At 43.1% G+C, this 21,522-nt stretch overlaps 1 protein-coding gene across 2 annotated transcripts in view; it reads right to left on the reverse strand.

Annotated features, from left to right (window-relative positions):
- Nucleotides 1-21,522, reverse strand: part of SOS2 (SOS Ras/Rho guanine nucleotide exchange factor 2) — a 117,910-nt gene that overhangs the window by 30,538 nt on the left and 65,850 nt on the right. For both annotated transcript variants that reach the window (XM_073609434.1, XM_073609433.1), the window contains exons 8-10: nucleotides 20,395-20,493; nucleotides 11,664-11,791; nucleotides 835-1,490 (exon numbers count right to left, since the gene is read on the reverse strand). In XM_073609434.1, coding sequence (XP_073465535.1) covers nucleotides 835-1,490; nucleotides 11,664-11,791; nucleotides 20,395-20,493 — 883 coding nt within the window. The remainder of the gene's footprint in view (nucleotides 1-834; nucleotides 1,491-11,663; nucleotides 11,792-20,394; nucleotides 20,494-21,522) is intronic.

Below are 21,522 nucleotides of genomic sequence, written 5' to 3' on the forward strand. Positions count from 1 at the left end.
GTTGACTGTTCTCTTCATATGTAACATAGTAAGCAAGTTCAACTGGTTGATATACTGACCACACTTTCATGAGCTGTACCCCACTTCAAGAAGCTACTGTTAAACTTTATGTGGATTCTACAACAGATATCCTACCTGATAGCTCATTCATCTGCTAGTATATTCTGTATGATATAACGCTTTTGCTTCCTGGAATTTTGCTCACCTGTACTGGAATATTGTACACTATGTCTGGGTATTTCTGAATACATGGACATATCTGACCGTTTTCAATCTTTTTGGATACTGTACATGTTTTACACTTTTGTACTTGTGAAAATTTGCAATAAAAATGGATTAAACATAAAAAGGTCAAAGAGGGGGTGCGATTCCACATTTAGGTGGACCTTCCATGCACAAGGATATCCTGAGAGAAATCACTCCTGCAGTGGGATGGGATGAAGTATGGTACAAGTGATGTCACCCGTTCGTCCCAGAAGCCATAATAGAGGTGTGTGGTGAGTAATTTTAATCTTTTTTTTTTACTAATTCTTCATTTTTAAAACCAAACTGTGGGCAAATAATAATTAGTATATTTGTAAATCAGGGGATATGGCGGAGTGTAAACACATCTCGGGGGGGGGGGGGGGGGGGGGGGGGGCTGGATGTCTGGTTTTCAAGGAAGATCCATTTAATGACAGTCATTTTGCTGGGGGATCTGGCATTCTGTTTTTCACGGAAGGTCCAAATGGTTTGCTTTGGGATTTCCAACAACCTTATATAGGCGATTTTCGGGTTGTCCACAAACCTTTGGCCCTATAATGGGTATAAGCTTCCACCTTGACATTCACCCACCTGCATACATGTGATAGGTCAGCCTTTCGATGAGTTTCACCACAGTCCCTCCCTTTATGATGGGGATTCCGCCTCTACTTTGCACATTGTCCTCAAATACAATGTTCTCTTCTGAATCCTCCTCCACAAAGCGGTAGACATCTGGACTTGGCAAACGCAGCGGCTGCTCATTCTCTTCCTGGATCAGCACAGAGTCCAACATCCGGTCCAATGTGCTGCGGTACTGCAGCGTAATCAGAGCCGCCATCCAGTTGTTTTTTTCCTCTGCGGCTTTCGCGGCAAAGATAATGCAGTTCTCATCTTTGGAGAGCAACTCGAAGGCGTGTTTATACTCGCTCGTATCTTCCCGATCTACGACTTGCACCTTCCTCATGATGAACTTTTCCTTCAGGCGGTACTCAGCCGTGTTGTAACCGGGGATGCGAGATTGCCCGTGATTCATCTTGCAACTGATCATCAGTCCATCAAACAGGAAAATGTGTCTCTCGTGTTTGGCCCCAACTCTTGTCAAGGAACCCTCCATGATGAACTCATTACAGCACTGCCCAATATCTTTCCCTTCCCAGCCATCAATGTTTTTCTGGATCTCGTTCATCTTCTTTATAGCCAGGTGCTTGCTGCGCATTTGACGGTTGTAAAGACGCCAAGTGTGCTCTCTGGAAAACAAACAACGGTTGTGGCAAAGTCTCAAATGGTATCTATGGTGCAACGCTACATTTTATCTACCAATAGGGAACGATTAAAGACCAGATCGCTTATTGTTGCTAATGACTGTTATCTAAAGTATAACTAAAAAAATACAAAACTTTTTTTTTAGTTTTGGATAGAGTGGAGAGTAATTAGAACACCTGCCAGTTTTTACTGCTGTCTGTGCCCCCGTTAGGCAGATTCACCCTCTCTGTTTGTCCTGTTTAATGTCGTTATCATCAAAAGTAAAAATAAAATAAAATTCCAAATTTTGGGTTGCCACCAGGACAGTAATAGAGGGGAAATCTTCCAAAGGGGACACTAGTTCTAGTGCCACCCCAGGATTCCCCTACTTTGGAGGGATTTCCTCTCACCTCCTGTTTTGGCTACGGGACAGGAAGTTAAGGCAAATTTCAGCAATGGGACAGAGATGGCAAAAAAACTGGTTACAGCTCTCCCTTTCTCTGTCCAAAATGAAAAAAAAAATGCCTTTAGTTCGATTTAAAATGTTATTGTTATTTTTGTAAAATGCAAATTGGCAGACCTAAACTAGACATCCTGAACTTTTTAAAGTCTCTGCCTGCTTTACTTCAAAGCGGTAGTAAACCAGTTGATGGAAAAAAAAAAAAAAAAATCCCCTGCAAGGCAATCTTATAATGTGTTAGTATGCATTGCATAATAGCACATTAGGAATAAAATATGTCACAGTCAAACTATAACATTAGCAGCACTTAAAACACCACACTTAATAAATGACAAAACGTGTATATTCAAAAGTCCAAAATAGAGCCAATCATCACTTGTTGTTCATATAGGTTCTAAATTCAATCACGGATCCCGTCGCCACACCGCGTGAGGAAAACACCCCTATGGTAATGAACTCACCGGACAGACTCCGCTCATGCGCTTGTAATGATTATTGTTGGCATCTAGGACTGCATCCTACCATCTAGATATCACTCGTAATGAAAAGATAAGTACACATAGTGTGATTCCGTAAACAAGATTTATTGATTCCAAACCCCGCTTACAAATTTGCACTTACAATAAAACCAAATATTAAAACATGTATAACAATCCTGTCCTTATTGCTCAGCCGTCTCTCACCACTCCTCGAAAATCTCAGAGAGCGGTGTTCCCAGGTTTTGACGATTGCCGACAGATCGTTAAGGTAGCTGCATGGTCACAACTGACGCGTTTCGTCATAACTTCGTCAGAGGGTGTGGTGACGAAAGTAAGGACAGGATTGTTATACATGTTTTAATATTTGGTTTTATTATAAATGCACATTTGTAATGGGGTTTGGAATTAATAAATCTTGTTTACGGCATCACACTATGTGCACTTAACTTTTCATTACGAGTGATATCTAGATGGAAGGATGCAGTCCTAGATGCCAACAATAATTGTTACAAGCGCATGAGCGGAGTCTGTCCGGTGAGTTCATTACCATAGGGGTGTTTTCCTCACGTGGTGTGGTGACAGGATCCATGATTGAATTTGGAACCTATATGAACAACAAGTGATGGACTTATGATTGGCTCTATTTTGGACTTTTGAATATACACCTTTTGCCATTATTAATGTGGTGTTTTAAGCGCTGCTAATGTTTATAGTTTAACCGTGACATATTTTATTTCTATTTTATTTTATTTATAGCAGCTGCTAACTCTATATACATTTTTTTAATGACTCTATGTGTGGTGGGTGAGAGGGATTATTCAAAAAGTCACTTCTTTTGGTTTGAAACATACTAGCACATTAAAACAAAGCTCTCCAGCGCCACGCTGTCACCGCTGACCTCTTCCCCCGGTGCTACTTACAGGTTCAAGTGGCCGGAGGTGTAAGGACGTCACTCCTGTGCATGCGCGCGAGAGCTGCCGTTTACGACATGGGCTCTGAAGGTCCGGCACTGTGTGCTGGACCTTCAGAGCTCATGTGCCGGTAATGTCACTGGCAGCATGCACTCTGAATATCTCCTAAAATTTGGAAGATATTCACAGTACCTACAAGTAAGCCTTACTATAGGCTTGCTGTAGGTACAAGTGGAGAACAGACTTTACTACCACTTTAAAGCAAGCCTGTACATTGTTCATTCAACCGAGTCAAGTGAAAAAGCCTTGCGTAGGCTCCAAGTAGAAGCTTACACAAGGCCAAGTCACCTCTCCCAACTCCCATGTGACAACACCATAGTGCTGCATCAGGGAGGGAGTGGTTAGCAAATACTTTACTTAAGCAGGAGAGTGTAGGGGAAAATAGGGACCAGCAACCAAAAGGAAAGGGGGGGGGGGCATTTCTACGATGTAAATTTGTAATCAATCACAGTGCACTGGTCTTTGTCTGCCCCTAGAGCTTTAACCTTGAACTATTCCAGGTGTTGCTGTACCTATTGATAAGGCCAACTTAAAAGGCATACCTGCTCTCAGTTTATTCATTACTATATACGGTATGTTCCAAGTTGGAAGCTCAGATAGTTTAGAGTCAGGGACCACAGACCATGACATCTTTTTTTTTGTTCCTGATTTCGATATGATCAGCTATGGAATACTGAGGAGGAGTAACAACCACATAACAACCACATATGCACCCTATTACTTCCACATGTATATTTGTCCACAAAAAGGAGTTGAAGAAACAGCCTAATGCCCCGTAAATGCGTGTTCTTCCAGCAGGGGAGAAGAGTGCCCCAGCTGCAGTTTTGCTAGTTCTGGTTTTTAAGAGCTAAAAGCTATTGGCCTCATTAAATACGGTGTACTACAGTGTACACTCATGCGAAGGCCAAGTTTGCCTTACACAGATATATGCTGTAGTACGCCGGTGTGAATAAAGGCTTTAGCTCCACTGTCAATGACCTTACCCCATAAGTATCAGCAGTCTGACTCTCATGCACATCAGCTTCCTCTCTCTTATGCATTTGGAACTTTACAGCCCTCCTTTCATATCATGCTCTGCATCTAAAAGAAATCCTGAATACAACAATCCCCTGCCAGCTATAACTGGTGCTATATCATTTTATAGTACACATCAATCAAAAGATATTGTATTTATAGCTGGCAAGGGAGAACTAAGCCAAGACTGGGGAAACTTGCCAAATGATGTGTACCAGAGCAAGGATAATTGTGATGCAGGAGAAGCATGGTGAGCTGAGAAAGCAGAATGGAAAGAAGAATCATACACTTAAACTAAAGAATTATGATGAAAATACTAGCAGGGGCTTTAGTAAATATACCCTATTTATTAACTTAACTCACTTTTGATCTCCAGATTAGACCTTTAATATACTGTAGAGACCGGCACATACATAATGGTTTCCTAGGACATTTAATTTAAGTCAGTGGCGTTGCGCAGATCCTCTACCACTTTTTTTGGGGAGCTAGACTCCCCCCCCCCCCCCCGAAAAAATCTACCAACTTTTCTATGTTTTACTGTCCTGTAGTTCCTTTAACATGACCCCCGCTTCCTTCACACAAGTTCTGTACCTTTTGCCTACTGCGGCGTACATAGCTGGTACACAGAAGTGTACTTCCACTTCAAGCAGAAAAAAATAGGATTTTTTATAACAGCTTTCCTGTAAAATCCTTTTCTTGGAGTACATCACGGGACACAGAACCATACTTAATGGGTTAATCTCCACCTTCAGGTGATTGGACACTGGCACACCCAAGACAGAAAGTCCTCCTCTATATAACCCCTCCCATACAGGGAGTACCTCAGTTTTTGTAGCAAAGCAATAAGTATCCCAACAAGAGGGGAGGGACCTCTGTGTCCTGTGATGTACTCCAAGAAAAGGATTTTACAGGTAAGCTGTTATAAAAAATCCTATTTTCTTTTTCGTACATCATGGGACACAGAGCCCTAGTTAATTACTTAATGGGATATTCCAGAGCAATGCTATCTTGAGGGGAGGGAGACATGAAGACCTATACATCCACCTGATAAAATCTAGTGAATGTATGGACCAAAGACCAAGTTGCGGCCTTGCAGAGCCATGGAGGCCTGGTGATGCACCGCCCATGAAGCACTAACTGCTCTGGTAGAGTGCGCTCTCACATGAAAAGGAGGAATCTTCCTCTTTAAATCCTAAGCCTGAATAACTTGTCGAATCCACTTAGAGATAGTAGATTTCAACGCTGCCTGGCCCTTCCTGGGACCCTCTTGCAGCACAAACAGAACATCAGTTTTGCGTATCTGAGCTGTCGCTTTTAGGTAAACCTTGACTGCTCTCACTACATCCAGAGAGTGCAATAATTTTTCTTCCGCAGAATGCAGAACTGGAAAGAAGGAAGGTAGGACCACATCTTGATTCAGATGGAATCCTGACACCACTTTAGGCAGAAAGGTTGGGTGGGGACATAGATATGTTTTTTTTTACAAGAAAAAGCTGCCAATTCTGATACCCTTCTAGCAGAGGATATGGCAACCAGGAAATTTCCTTGTCAAAAGGACCAAAGGAATATGGCGTATTGGTTGAAAAGGCTGCTTTTGTAATACTGACAAAACTAAATTTAAATCCTACAGACACAAGGGAGACCTAACTGGCGGATTTAAGCGCACTATCCTTTGTATAAAGGCCTGAACCAAGGAGTGTAAAGCAAGCGGCCTTTGAAAAAATACTGATAAGGCCGAGACCTGACCCTTGATGGTACTCAAGGCCAGCTTAATTTTCACTCCCAACTGTAGAAAGGCAAGAACTCTACCAATGATATAACTTTCGAGGATGCCATCCTTTGGATTCACACCAGGAAACACATGCCTTCCAGATTCTGTAATAAATGAGCCTGGAGGCTGGCTTCCTAGCATTGACCAGAGTGGAGAGAACTGGACCCGAAAGCCCACGACTTTTTAAGACGTAGGTCTCAACAGCCAAACCGTCAAATTTAGACTTTGTAAGGAAGGATGAAATACTGGTCCCTGCGTGAGCAGGTCTGGGCGTAATGGAAGGACCCATGGTTTTCCTACCGCCATTCTCACAATCTCTGTATACCAGGCTCTTCTGGGCCAAGCTGGGGCTACAAGGACTACCGTTTTTCTTTCCTTATTGATTCTGCGAAGGAGTCGCTGTAGGAGCGGAACCAGAGGGAACGCATATATCAGTGAAAACTGATCCCAAGGAACTACCAACGCATCCGTTCCGCACGCTAGCGGATCCCTTGTCCTTGACACAAAGTTGTCCAACTTCATGTTGAACCTGGAGGCTAGTAGATCTACATCCGGGGTACGCCATCTCTTGCATATGGCCAGAAATATATCGGGATGCAGGGACCACTCCCCTAGGAACAGCTGCCGGCAGCTCAGATAATCCGCCTGTCAATTTTCCACTCCCTGAATGAAGACTGCAGATAGGCAAGGTACATGCCTCTCTACCCAAACCAATATATGGTTCACCTCCCTCTGGGCAGCCAGACACCTGGTGCCCCCTTGGTGGTTGATATAGGCCACTGCTTTGGCATTGTCGGATTGTATCCTGACTGGACAGTCCTGTAACCTGTACGTCCAGGCCCTGAGAGCCAAATATACTGCCCGGATCTCTAGGATATTGATGGGTAGGATCTTCTTGGCTTCGGACCATTTTCCCTGGACTGTAGCCTCCTCCAGGACTGCTCCCCAGCCCAAAAGGCTGGCATCCGTTGTCACAATTTTCCAGGTAACTGGGGTGAAGGACTTTCCCTTCTGTAAATTTTTGGTTAGCAACCACCAGCTGAGGCTCTGGCGCATTTCTGACGTCAGATGCATAGGCAAGTCCAAGGCTTGGATCCTTTTGTTCCAAGCAGACAAGATGCCATTTTGCAATGGCCTTGAATGAAACGCGGCATAAGGAACATCTTTCCCAACAACCTCATGCAAAGGGGAATGGAAGGCCCTTTCCTTGCTTTGACCAAGTGGACCAGTTCCTTTATGGATTTTACCTTTGACTGGGGCAAAAAAAAAACCTTTCTTCGAGCTGTGTCTATGACCATACCCAGGTATTCCAGCCTTTTTAGTGGCTGCAAGGATGATTTCTCTAGGTTGAGAACCCAGCCCAGGCATTTTAGATATTCGACTGTGCTGCGCACACTCTGGTTTAAACGTGCTACTGACTGATCTACCAGCAACAGGTCATCCGGATATGCAGTTACCGCTTTCCCCTGGGCCCTTAGCTTTGCTAACAGTGGGGCCAGAACCTTTGTGAAAACCCGGGGTGCAGTAGCTAGACCGAAGGGTAGGGCCACAAACTGGAAGTGGCGCTGTTCTACTGCGAACCGTAGGAACCTTTGGTGAGCGGGAAATATAGGCACATGCAGGTATGCATCCTTGATATCTATCGAGGCTAGAAGTTCTCCCCCTTATAAGGCGGAGACCACTGAGCGGATTGACTCCATGTGAAAAGAGTGAATGCTCAGGAATTGATTCAGATCTTTTAGATCTAGAGTGGGTCTGACATCTCCATTTGGTTTTGGAACTGTAAAGAGGTTCGAATAAAATCCCGTACCTTGCTCTTCTGAGGAAATCTCTATGATTACCCCTTGGGATAACAAGTGGTCTAATGCTAGGAACCTTGGGAATGCTCAATTTTAGAAAATGAGATGGCGGGAGCTCCCGAAATTCTAGCCTGTAACCCAAAGACACTGTGGAGATGACCTGCTTGTCCTGAATCTCTTCCTGCCAAGCCCTTGGAAATCGCAGAGTCTTCCCCCCACTCGATCGAGCGGGGGCGCCCCTTCATAAGGGGGCCTTGGGGCTCTGCTTTGCAGATTTCTGTTCCCAAGGTTTCTTTTGACCCTGAGCTTGACCCTGGGTCTTACCTCTTGAACTTGGCTGAGGAGGCCGTCGCCACTGCCTGGAGGCTGTAGCTCCCGGAACTGGGGAAAGAGAACGTTTAAAAGAAGGACGTTTACTCTCCTCTCTTAACTGGTAAAATGGTAGTTTTACCACTAGAAATCCTCTGGATGTATGTATCCAGGTCATCCCCAATCCCCAAAAGCATTCCCCATGAAAGGGGAAACCAGCCAAAAGCTTTTTGCATGGTGCCTCAGCTGACCAATGCTTCAGCCACAGAATCCTGCGCATATGTACTAGCAGGAGAGTAAGGCGGGATGCTTGCTGAATAGAATCCTTAATAACATCCACCGCAAAACAAAGCCTTAGGTAGGCCTGCCAAAAGTTTGGCCTGCTGAGGGACCAGGGACCATTTTGATCACCTGCTTCATCTGATCCTTTAGGAACTGACACGACAATCGCTGCCACCGCAGGTTGAGTTACAGCGCCAGCCATAAAAAAGGAGGATTTAAGCAAATATTCCAGCTTTTTTTCTGTTGGATCCCTAAATACCTGAACATTGTCCACAGGACAGGTCAGACTTTTATTCACGCAAGAAATAGCAGCGTCTATTGCTGGCATACTCCATCTCTTGGTGAATTTCTCCTCTATCGGATAAAGCAAGGAAAACTATTTAGGAGGAGAAAATACCTTATCTGGGTGATCCCAGTCAGCATAAATAAGCTTTTCCAGTAATTGATGGACTGGGAAGGCATATGAAGCCTGTGGGGATCTTAAAGACCCCAAGGAGGAGACAGGGGTTTCGGCCGACTCAACTTGTACGTAGCCCGAATGGCCTCTGTAAAAGATAGCACCTGCAACTTCAGAGCTTGTGAGGATGAAAAAAGTTCCTCTGAATCCCCTGACGCGTCCGACTGCTCCTGTTCCTTGTCCCCTGATGGTGTTTCTTCATCATCAGACTGTTAACACTCTGATAGGGGAGCTTACTGCTCTTTTGTGAGGATGCTGCGATTTAAGCAGCTAACCTCCCTTCTAAACCAACTAATGCTGATGCTAAAGCTTCCTCAGTGACGTAAGCAGAAGCTGAAATGTTGGAACAAGCTGCAATGCGTGACAGGGCTAATGGCTCATCCTGTGGGGCTGCCCCCGGTCTTTCAGGGGAGGACGGTACCGTGGAGGCATGCTCAAGATCCTCATATCCTGATGGCAACGCCTTTGTGCCCCTCCTTCCTGCCCCTGGACCCCTTTTACGGGGAGACACAATCCTTAAGCCCAAAAGCAGAGGTACTAAAACAGGTGCATCAACTGCTGAGCTTTAGTCCAGCAAAAAAAAAAATGCCGCTAATATTGCACAGCCAGATGCTGATTAGGTGTCTTAAACAGTATGCCTGAATCCAATACACAGAGAAAGCTTACATGCCCCAACAAGCTGCTGTGTCCCATCGCATACAGAGCTCCTGGCGTCTGAGGCTTTTAACAACTAGCCTTGCGCCTGCGCAGTAAGCCGACGTGCACGCCGATCTCCATGTGCATGTTCGGCGGCAACCACGCCCCCTTCTCTCCCCGCCGTCTTGCTGGAAAAAAACGTGTCCCTGCACACACACGACAGGAGACAGCGGCGGGGGGAGAGGAGGAAAGAAACTCTTTCGGGGGGGGGGGGGGACAGCTGTGGGACCTGCAGATCGCGAGGGACCCCCTATTGCACCTGTGGCAGAGCCTGAAGCGGAGGAAGTGAGCAGATCAATGGACCTGCTGACACTAAGCTTTTACCCTGGAGAGCATGGTAAGCAAAAAACATTGGGTATGTGTTTAACACCCTCTAGTGGTGGAAAACAGGCGAGACATGATACTCAAAGAAGAAAATCCTAAGATATTTCATAGGATTATCTTTACTTACCTTATCCCGCTGCAGGATACTGCTGAAGACCAGACAGACCCAATCTTCACCCATCACGGCGGGTCGTGTTGTGCCAGACCTTCAGGGCTCTGGGTTCCCATTAAAGGGGGCCTCTTCCCTGGAACCATAGAGCACCCTGCCAAAAAACCTTTGGGCATTTAGATATGTGCCCAAAGTGCTGGGTCCCAGGGTCCAGTCCTATAAGAGACATTACAGGCAAAACCTCGTTCTTCCACAAGACACGGGTACCATCCATTTTAGCCTTTAGGCACTTTTGGATGGATCCGGTTGCGTAGCTCTTTGACCCCCCCAGGGATCTGCAGGGGAGTTCTTCTTAGCACATCTTTAACCGTGACCAACACCTTAGACACTGGTGAAAAAACTGAGGTACTCCCTGTATGGGAGGGGTTATATAGAGGGGGACTTTCTGTCTTGGGTGTGCCAGTGTCCAATCACCTGAAGCTGGAGATTAACCCATTAAGTAATTAACTAGGGCTCTGTGTCCCATGATGTACGAAAAAGAAAAAAACTATACACTGCACTTTTTTTGTCAAATCAGAGGAGGAATAGCAGTTCATGTGTGACCGATTTTACATTTTATTAGCTGTACAATGTATCGTTTCAAAGCAAGTCTATACTAGAGCAAATACAGAGCCAAGATTCACAGTCACATCACAGCCAGGCACATGGAAGAGAAGCCAGAACCTGACTCTGGGTGGCTGACCCCTTCAACTAGACCGCTGTTTTTCCATTACACTCCATTGTTCCTCCTCTTTAAAGGACCCGAGATTTAGATTTTTAAATAGTTGGTACTTTGTTGAATAAGTTATGTCTTGTTTTTTTTTTTTGGCTATTGCCCCTGTATGAATCTTTTTTGGACACTTTTTTTTTTTTTGTACTATTTTGTAATTGCTGATATGGCCTCTCTACAGATATCCTATAAAGCGCTATGGTCTCCTGAAGAAGTGAACTTTGTTTCACGAAACATGTAGAAAGTGATAGGATATCAACAAGTTATCTTGATCTCTATACATGGTACTATGTAATCATTCCCTATACTCTGTTATGCTTTATGGAATTTTATTCATGATTTGTATTTTTGTATATGAATAAAAATCAATTTAAGTAATTTTTGATTTGTTGACGTTTGGTGCGGTTCTCAAAAGTCCCATGAGCAACTTTATTTGGTTAAGAGGCTTGTTTTTCTTTTTGTTTTTTTTACAATATTTTACAGAATTCTTTTAATGGCTTTACCTGAGTAATTTGGGCAGCATTATGGCTGTGCAGTTCAAGTAGCCCTAAAGGTGCACATTTACCAAACAGTGCAAATACTATTTTAACAGATAATGATAGTAAAAATCACTACAAGTTTGCAAGCAGCAAAGTCCTTTCATCTGACAGATTACCACTCCAGAGATTCGGGCCCATTTGGATTAACTGATACAATTCTATACAGGCAACCCGATCAAAAAACAAAGCCGTTCCTTACCCTGGGCGTCGTCGTGGGGAGTGCTTGTTGTAGATGCGCTCCATGCTACATCGGAGATTAAGCAGAGTGGTGATGGCTTGTTTTAAACATTCTCTGTCCTCCTGGTCCTCGCTGCGTTCTTGTAACTGCTGTAAGATAGCGCTCAATTCATTTAACAATTTACTCCCGTCCTTAAAGACCATGTTTTGAAATCAATGAATCGAATCAATTAAGCCATTTCCCCCCTTTCCCTGCAATTAGAACAACTAACAAATGATTAGCTCTCTGGTAGCTGATCGCCTCCAACTAGGCCTCTATCCATCCCTTCTACCCCATAATCCTAAAAGCTTATCTCATGGTAGGGAAGAGCATCATGAGAGTTCAAATTATCTCCAGCTCAGGTATGACATCTAGGAAGAGTAGTGACAACAAAAATAGAAAGGGACTTGCTGCACAGGCACAGTGGGGAAAATAATTGTTTGATCCCCTGCAGATTTTGTAAGTTTGCCCACGTACAGAGTCTATCACTTTTATCATAGGTGTATTTTATATGATTGAAACACAATATCAACCAAAAAAACAGAAAAAAAAACATCATACAAATGTTATAAATTGAGCCGCACTCAAGTATTTGATCCTCTACCAACCAACTATAGTTCTTTCTCTCAGACTGGCTACAGTATGTGCTCATGTGGTACACAGATTAGTCCTGTCAATTTAAGCAGGTGCTCCTAACGACAACTCATTATGTGTATAAAAGACACCTGTCCACAGAATCTCTTCCGTACATTCAAACAACACTATCATGGGAAAGACCAAAGAGCTGTCAAAGGACATCAGGGACAAGATTGTAGACCTGCACAAGGCTGGAATGGGCTACAAGACCATCAGCAAGAAGCTTGGTGAGAAGGAGACAAATGTTGGAGTGATTATTCGCAAACAGAAGGAATACAAAATAACCATCAATCGTCCACGGTCTGGAGCTCCATGCTAGATTTTGCCTCATGGGGTAAGGATGATCATGAGAAAAGTGAGGGATCAGCCCAGAACTACACGGGAGGAGCTTGTGAATGATCTCTAGGTAGTTGGGACCACAGTCACCAAACAAACCATTGATAACACAATACACCGCCATGGATTGAAATCCTGCAGCATCAACGAGGTCCCCCTCCTCAAGAAGGCACATGTACAGGCCCGTCAAAAGTTTGCCAATGAACATCTAAATGATTCAGAGAAGGATTGGGAGAAAGTGCTGTGGTCAGATGCGACCAAAATTTAGCTCTTTGGCATTAACTTGACTCACCGTGTTTGGAGGAAGAAAAATGCTGACTATGATCCTAAGAACACCATCCCAGCAGTCAAGCATGGAGGTGGAAACATTATGCTTTGGGGCTGTTTCCCTGCTAAAAGTACAAGCCGACTTTATTACATTGAGAGACCAACGGACAGGGCCAAGTATTTTAAAATCATGGACAAGAACCATGAAGGGTCTTCCAGCATGACAACGACCCAAAACATTCCACCAAGGCAACAAAGGAGTGTCTCAAGAAGCAGAACATTAAACTCATGGAGTAGCCTAGCCAGTCTCCAGACCTTAATCCTATAGAAAATTTATAGAAGGAGCTGTAACTTTGAGTTGCCAAACAATAGCCAAGAAACCTTGAGGATTTAGATAAGATCTGTAAAGAAGAATGGACCAAAATCCCTCCTGAGATGTATGCAAACCTGGTGACCAACTACAGTGCCTTAAAGTATTCATAACCCTTGAAATGTTCTAAATTTTGTCATGTTACGACCAAAAACAAAAATGCATTTTATTGGGATTTTATGTGATAGACCAACATAAAGTGGAACATAATTGTGAAGTGGAAGGAAAATGATAAATGGTTTTCAATTTTTTTTTCAAATAAGCAACTGAAAAGTGTGGCGTGAATTTGTATTCAGCCCCTTTTACTCCGATACCCCTAACTAAAATGTAGTGGAACCAATTGCCTTCAGAAGTCACCCAATTAGTAGTCAATCTGTATGTAATTTAATCTCAGTATAAATACAGCTGTTCTGTGAAGCCCTCGGAGGTTTGTTAGAGAACCTTAGTGAACAAACAGTATCATGAAGGCCACGGAACACACCAGACAGGTCATGAATAAAGTTGTGAAAACTTTTAAAGTAGGGTTGGGTCAGATGAGACCAAAATTTAGCTTTTTGGCCTAAAAGCAAAATGCTATGTGTGGCGGAAAACGGACACTGCACATAACCCTTAACACACAATCCCCACTGTGAAACATGGTGGCATGGTGGTGGCAACATCATGTTGTGGGGATGCTTTTCTTCAGCAGGGACAGGGAAGCTGGTCAGAGTCGATGGGAAAATGGATGGAGCCAAATAGGCAATCTTAGAAGTCTGCAGAAGACTTGAGACTGGGGCGGAGGTTCGTCTTTCAGCAGGACAACAACCCTAAACCTACAGCCAGAGCTACAATGGAATGGTTTAGATCAAAGCATATTCATGTGTTAGAATGGCCCAGTCATAGTCCAGACCTAAATATAATTGAGAATCGGAGGCTTGAAAATTGCTGTTCACAGACGCTCTCCATCCAATCTGACAGAGCTTGAGCTATTTTGCAAAGAAGAATGGGCAAAAATGTCACTCTCTAGATGTGCAAAGCTGGTAGAGACATCCCCAAAAAGACTTGCAGCTGTAATTGTAGCGAAAGGTGATTCTACAAAGTATTGACTCAGGGGGGCTGAATACAAATGCACCCCACACTTTTCACATATTTGTAAAAAAATTGAAAACCATTTATAATTTTCCTTCCTTTTCACAATTATGTGCCACTTTGTGTTGGTCTATCACATAAAATCCCAATAAAATACATTTACGTTTTTGGTTGTACCATGACAAAATGTAGAAAATGTCAAGGGGTATGAATACTTTTTCAAGGCACTGTACAAGAAAAAAAACTTACCTCTGTGCTTGCCAACAAGGGTTTCTCCACCAAGTACTAATTCATGTTTTGCTTGGGGTTCAAATACTTATTTTACTCACTAAACTGCAAATCAATTTATAACATTTGTATCACGTGTTTTTTCTGGATTTTTGGTTGCTATTCGGTCTCATTTAAAATACACCTATGATAACAATTCCAGCCCCTAAATTTTTTTGTAAGTGAAGTAACTTACAAAATCTGCTGGGGATCAAATAATTATTTTCCCTACTGTACAAGTTAAAACCCACAGAGAATACTGAAAGGTGATGCTGTCTTTTAGATACAACTGACATTCAACAAAACTATTTAAAGCGGGGGTCCACCTATCTATCGTTATTTTTTTTTTTTTAGTTCATTCACAAACTTTTCTTCTCAGCATTACATACTCACATATTGTGTGTAATATGTCCGCCTGTGTCAGATTTCGTCGGAAAGAATAACTTATATTATTCACTGCAGGCGGTTTCCATCTTCATTGTGGGCATTTGAAGCCCACAAGCATTTATTTCCTGGATGTGGGGAATGCTGTGCTCCCAGCATTCACCGCTCGTTCCCGCACATGCTCAGTGGCATCCTGGGAAGCCTGAGACTAGCTCCCAGGAGTCTGGGAGAGGCTAGAAACACGCCTACTCCCACGGGAGGAGAACCAGGAAGTGCAAAGGAGAATAGAAAAATAAAAGGTAATTACGGCGATTTAAATTTTTTTAAATGGCATGTCAGCATCTAGGCAAGGAAGAGAATACATACAGATATTGTTCAAAATGTGGGTGGAACCCCGCTTTAATATACTGTAGTGTGACAGAAAAAAATTAGCACTCACAGGGCTCATGTTAGCGGCCAACACGTTCAGGGGCGCAAATCTATCCTTAACTACATGCAAACCGTTGTGGATAGCGTCAGCCTGTCATTGACATGTACAGGCTTCCTGTCTGCGGCTGATCTGAAATGCTTAATCATACTCGCCGCAGAAATATGCTGATCTAGGTGGTGTAAAGCGCTAAAATCGGCCAAGCGCATGAGCCCATTAACTACTTTATAAAAAGAAGTGATAACTAGCATTGCTCTAGGTCAGTTGTCTCCAAACTGTGGCCCAGCGGCCAGATGCTGCCCTTTGCCTGATTTTATCCGGGCCTTGGGACATTATTGCCCCCACTGTCAGCAATAGTGGGGCATTGTTCCCGACACAACAGTTTGGCACTATTCCTCTCACTTCACCGTTGATGGGGCACTATTCCTCCCACTGACATTTATGGGGCACTATTCCTCCCACTAATATTAATGATGGGGCACTAGTCCTCCTATTGATACCAATAATGGGGCACTATTTCTCCCACTGACACCAATGATAGGGCATTATTCCACCCAGTGACTTGATACCAATGATGGGCCACTATTATTCCCCTGAATACCAATGATGGGGTGTTAGTGAAAGATGTGGTGCTGCGCTAATCCAAAGGTAATATGAAATCGTGTTATAGGTGACAGTATGGGTGAGTATACAGCTATCCCTATAGGGGAATAAGATATGCTGATTGTATTAGCTGGATATATAATCAAATGATATGCTAATAGACATAGATAAAGTGCAAAGTGCAATAAGGTATATAAATCCTACAGCCTTACATACCAATACATTTTAATATAAATAAATTGAAAATCGTGGTGCATCTGACATAACCATCGTGGAAAGTGCAAATCACTAGGTGCAAAACAATGAGGTGCTGTGCGTCCAAAAAACACTTCAAGACGCACTAAACCAAAGTGTCTAGTGCAAGCAAACAGTAAAGCAGTGACATATACATAGAACTTTCTATATATAGTATCTATAGGATAGGTACATAAGCAAATATGAAAATTGATAAAATTCAAACAAAGAATATATAAAAGTGACTGGTGCAACAAATCCAGTGAAATAAAATACAAAATCAGTCCATATTGTGCCAATCAGTGGTTATAATCATATTACCTTTGGATTAGCGCAGCACCACATCTTTCACTATTTGTACTGTTATGATAGGGGTGATCTGGACCCTATTCGGTTTTCCAGCATTGTTTTTTATTGATAAATGGTAGCGCGGGAATAATTATTATTTTTCAATGATGGGGTATTGTTTACTCCCACTGACGCCAGGACATTTTCTTCTCCCACTGGCCACAGTCCGGACCCCCTAAAGTCTGAAGGGCAGTAAACTGGCCCTTTGATTAGAAAGTTTGGAGACCCTCGCTCTAGGTATTTAACCAGCTTCAAGTAGCACTGTATTAAAAAATCATTTCCAGGCAACACATGAAAACATTCAGTGAGGTAGTAAAGCTACCCAGTAAAATACTGCTAAAGTGCTAAAATTGAAAGGTTCACTTAAATCTTAAAGCTAAACTCTTAAAGCAGATATAAAAGACACAAATTAATGCAGTTCTGCATTCATTAATACATCAATACATTATTATTTTTAAAGTGAATCTGACTTGATATGAGCCTCTTTCAATTACTCCACAGCAGTGCTCAGACTCAAAAAATGAGAAGCCAATCAGTTGGCCTTATGATACAAACAATATACAAGTCTGGTGCTACCAAGTAATCAATTAATCCAATACAATAAAAAAAGTCCATAAATTAGTGTGCACATATAAAGTCCAAAAAGAATCCAAATGCCAAAGATTTTTCCCAACACCACAGAAAATGAGATCATCAAATGCACCAATTCTTCATTCTTCCACCTTAAACTCCACCATTTGTGCTTATAAATTGCGCACTCATCAAAAGGTATTCACCCCCAATAAAGGAAGGTCAAAGGCTCTTAAGCCCCAATAGGTTTACAACTAGAGCGGATCTGATAATCTTCCTTTGCTTTCCAACAGCAATTCCCTCTTTCTCCACACTCAGCCACAAACCGAAAGGAACGCCAAATATTTATTAAGTAAAACCCTTTGCCATTAAACATAAGTAAGCTCACTCACATGTAATGGTGCCCTTAGACAGGCACCAGTGCAAACAGCTTCGTATTTGGAAGACTGCCCCGCTTCCATGGGTCACCAGAAATTAGGACCGGATGTGACTTCATGTATTACCTGGAAATTAGGGCAACATGCCCTTCAACGTGTTTCACCAAGATGGCGTCTTCAGGAAGAAGACTGTGAACACAATCATACTGCACACAATGATTTAATTATATTTGGCATTCTCCTCGATTTGTAGCTGAGTATGTAGAAAGTGGGAATTGCTGCTGGAAAGTGAATGAAGATTATCAGATCCGCTCTGGTTGTAAATCTATTGGGGCTTAAGCGCCTTTGACATTCTTTGATTGGGAGTCAATACCTATGGTGAGTGCGCAGTTTATAAGCACACATGGTGGAGTTTAACCACTTGCCAACTGGTCGTAGTACATATACTGTGGCAGGTCGGCTCTATTGCGCGAAACAACGAACCTGTACGTCATTTTGTGCACTAGCCAGTGGGGGCACGCGCTGATTGGCCAGAGGGGGAGCCAATTGCTCCCCAGAGAGACAGGACGGCGGTCTTCCAATGTAAGCAAGGCAGATCACTGTCCTGTCAGGGATGAACATGGAGATCTTGTGTTCCTCCTAAGCAGGAACAGTAACAGTAACATTGCATATTTTTAGCACTGATCACTGTATTGGTGTAGCTGGTTCCTAAAAAAATGTCAGTTAGGTGTCCAATGTATCCGCCGCAATGTCGCAGTCCCGCTAAAAATCGCTGATCACCACCATTACTAGGAAAATAAATAAATAAAAATGCCATAAAAATATCCCATGGTTTGTAGACAGGATAACTTTTGCGCAAACCACTCAATACACGCTTATTGGGATTATTTTTTACCAAAACTATGTAGCAGAATACATATTGGCCTAAACTGATGAAGAAATTAACTTTTTAAAAAAAATTTTATTGGGCGTATTTCATAGCAGAAAGTAAAAAATATTGGGATTTTTTTCACAATTTTCGGTCTTTATTTGTTTATAGTGCAAAAAATAAAAACCGCAGAGGTGAACTAACACCACCAAAAGAAAGGTCTATTTGTGGGCAAAAAAGGGCATTCATTTTGTTTGGGTACAATGTCGTACGACCGCGCAATTGTCAGTTAAAGTAACACAGTGCCATATTGCAAAATATGGCCTGGTCATGAAGGGGGTAAAACCTTGCGGGGCTAAAGTGGTTAAAGGTGGAAGAGTGAAGAAGTTCATTTGATGTTCTAATTTTCTGTGGTGTTGGGAAAAATCCTTGGCTCTTGGATTCTTTTTGGACTTTATATGTGCACACTAATTTATGGACTTTATTGTATTGGGTTAATTGATTACTTAGTAGGACCTTTATTTATTTGTTTGTATCATAGTAGTATTCACTTAAAGGGGCAGCTGCACATTACTGGCGATACTTAAAAAGTATAATGGAGACATATAGGATGGCCCACTCTAATGGCATATTTAAAATTGAATCGGTTGGCCTTAAAGGATCACTAAAGTTATTTATTTCTTTTTCTTAAAATAACAAACATGTTATACTTACCTCTACTGTGCAGCTCGTTTTGCACAGAGTGGCACCGAACCTGGTCTTCTGGGGTCCCTCGGCGGCTCTCTCTGCTCCCCCCCGCAAGGACTCAACACTTTCATGTGAGCTCCCTCGCATGGTGTTGAGTGCTTGCGGGTGCGCTCCCACGATACAGCTGGCGGCCATAGCCGCTCACTGTATCACTCGCCCCCCCGGCGCACCGCGTCATTGGATGTGATTGACAGCAGCGCGAGCCAATGGCTGCGCTGCTTTCAACCCATCCACTCTAGCCAATCAACGACCAGGCTGAGCGGCGAAGAGGATGTCAGGGGCGAGCGTGGGACTTTCGAGGGGTCAGGTAAGTAAAACAGGGGGGCTGGGGGGGCGGTATTGTCAAATGTTTTTTCAGACTAATGCATAGAATGCATTAAGGTAAAAAACTTTTACCTTTACAACCCCTTTAATTGTAGACCTCTATGATGAAGCCCAACCTTGCGGGTGAAACCCAACAGGGAGTAGGACTCTATTCATGTTGCCCAGAAAAAGTAATCATTGTTTGAACTTTTCTCAGAGTGCAGCCATTTTTTTTCCTTTGGATTTCTGCAATCTGTGGGGCATAGGATGAGCATCTGCTTGTGTTCAGCAACTGATCTTCCATGATGGTGACCCAATTCAGGAGCAGCCTGACCCATACTTTTGCCAAAGTTCTGCTACAGTGCTCATGTAATAACAAGGGACATAGTAGGATAGTAGGAAAGAGTGACAGAGAGATGAGATCATCAGTCTGCAGCTTATTCTTCCATGTCTAATCACACAGGCACAAAACTTGTAAGTGTTACTTCACTGCAACAGAGAAAAAGCAGCTCTTCTGTCTTGTGGGTCAGGGAGGTGTGTCAGAGCTGTGTAAATATCAGGGCTGGATGGAAACGAAACATCATTGGATGGCACATAATACATTGCTTAGATTTAACATTTTTTTTTGTATCTCTTTGTCTGAAGTTCAGCTTTAACCCGCTCAGTGTAATTTCCTGCTGAAACTCTAAAGCTCAATACAGGGCCTGTAGGATGTACTTCTTGAAGCCTGCTGTATGCAACTTCCCTTTTCTCTCACCAATTACATTTAAACTTACAAGGTAGATTTTATTATGTTTGGTAATCAACTTTTTTTTTTTTTACTTCAGACTTTACGTATCTGAGAGGAAGAAATTTGCCCTGAATGGGAGTTCCAGCATTGCCAACAGAATTATCAACAGAAGTCTTACCTCCAATAATTCAAAATAGTGCAAACAGTGGTAAACAGGAACCAGCATGAGACGAGGAAGGATGTATCTCACTGCTTCTTTAAAGCCGTCAGATATTGACTGAGAAGAGACGACACAAAATTAGAGAACATGACATTCTGTGGATTAGAAGCTCTAACATGCAAGACCTACATACAATGTTTACATATTTACTACACAGCCTACTGCCTCCACGATTAAAGGGACATGGGGGTTATTTACTAAAGGCAAATCCACTTTGCACTGCAGGTGCACTTGGAAGTGCAGTCGCTGTAAATCTGAGGGAAAGATCCGAAACGATGGGGAAGCTCTGCTGATTTTATCATCCAATCATGTACAAGCAAAAATGCTGTTTTTTATATTCCTGTCCCCCTCAGATCTACAGCGACTGCACTTCCAAGTGCACCTGTAGTGCAAAGTGGAATCGGATCTTCCTATAGTAAATAAACCCCATGGTCACCTTGCCCATGCAGGGGAAAGTAACAGTGTCTCTGAAAAGCTGCTCCTCCCCCAGGGCTGGACTGGGATAAAAATTTGGCCTTCATCCAGACCGGCCCACGTTAATTGTGCAAACAAGTACAAAAACAGCCTATAAACTATACGCAATTGTGCAAAAAAAACATAAGTAGTCCTCACTAACCTCTTTTATTATTTCACTTATTCTCCTCTGTATTTTTCTCATCTTTCTCACATCACTGCGTGAAGTTGAGGGCGAACCAAGAAAGCCATTACTTTGACAGGCTGTCACTGAAACCAGCCCACTGAGCCATCGGCCCACTGGGAAACTCCCTGTAGTCCTGATGGCCAGTACATGCCTGTCCTCCCCTCGATAACACTATACTCACCATACCTGTGCTCCCTCACAGCTCCTCTGCAGTCAGCAGTGAAATGGACTGTGCTGGTAAACCACAGCCGCAATGTCATTCCTCTGGTCTTGCAACAGTTCTCGGGCCTAGCGACTGGCTGCTAGGCCTGGCAACTTCATGGGGAGCAGGTTGCATGCTTAGTATTCACGTCAGCTGCAGAGAAGCAAGGCGCTGCGAAGGAGCACTGGTAAGGTGGGGGGGTAAGAGGGTCAGGGGACGCCCTTTGCAGAAACACTGTTACTAT

Source organism: Aquarana catesbeiana, linkage group LG13, assembly GCF_042186555.1.
Source record: "Aquarana catesbeiana isolate 2022-GZ linkage group LG13, ASM4218655v1, whole genome shotgun sequence".
Lineage (NCBI taxonomy): Eukaryota > Metazoa > Chordata > Amphibia > Anura > Ranidae > Aquarana > Aquarana catesbeiana.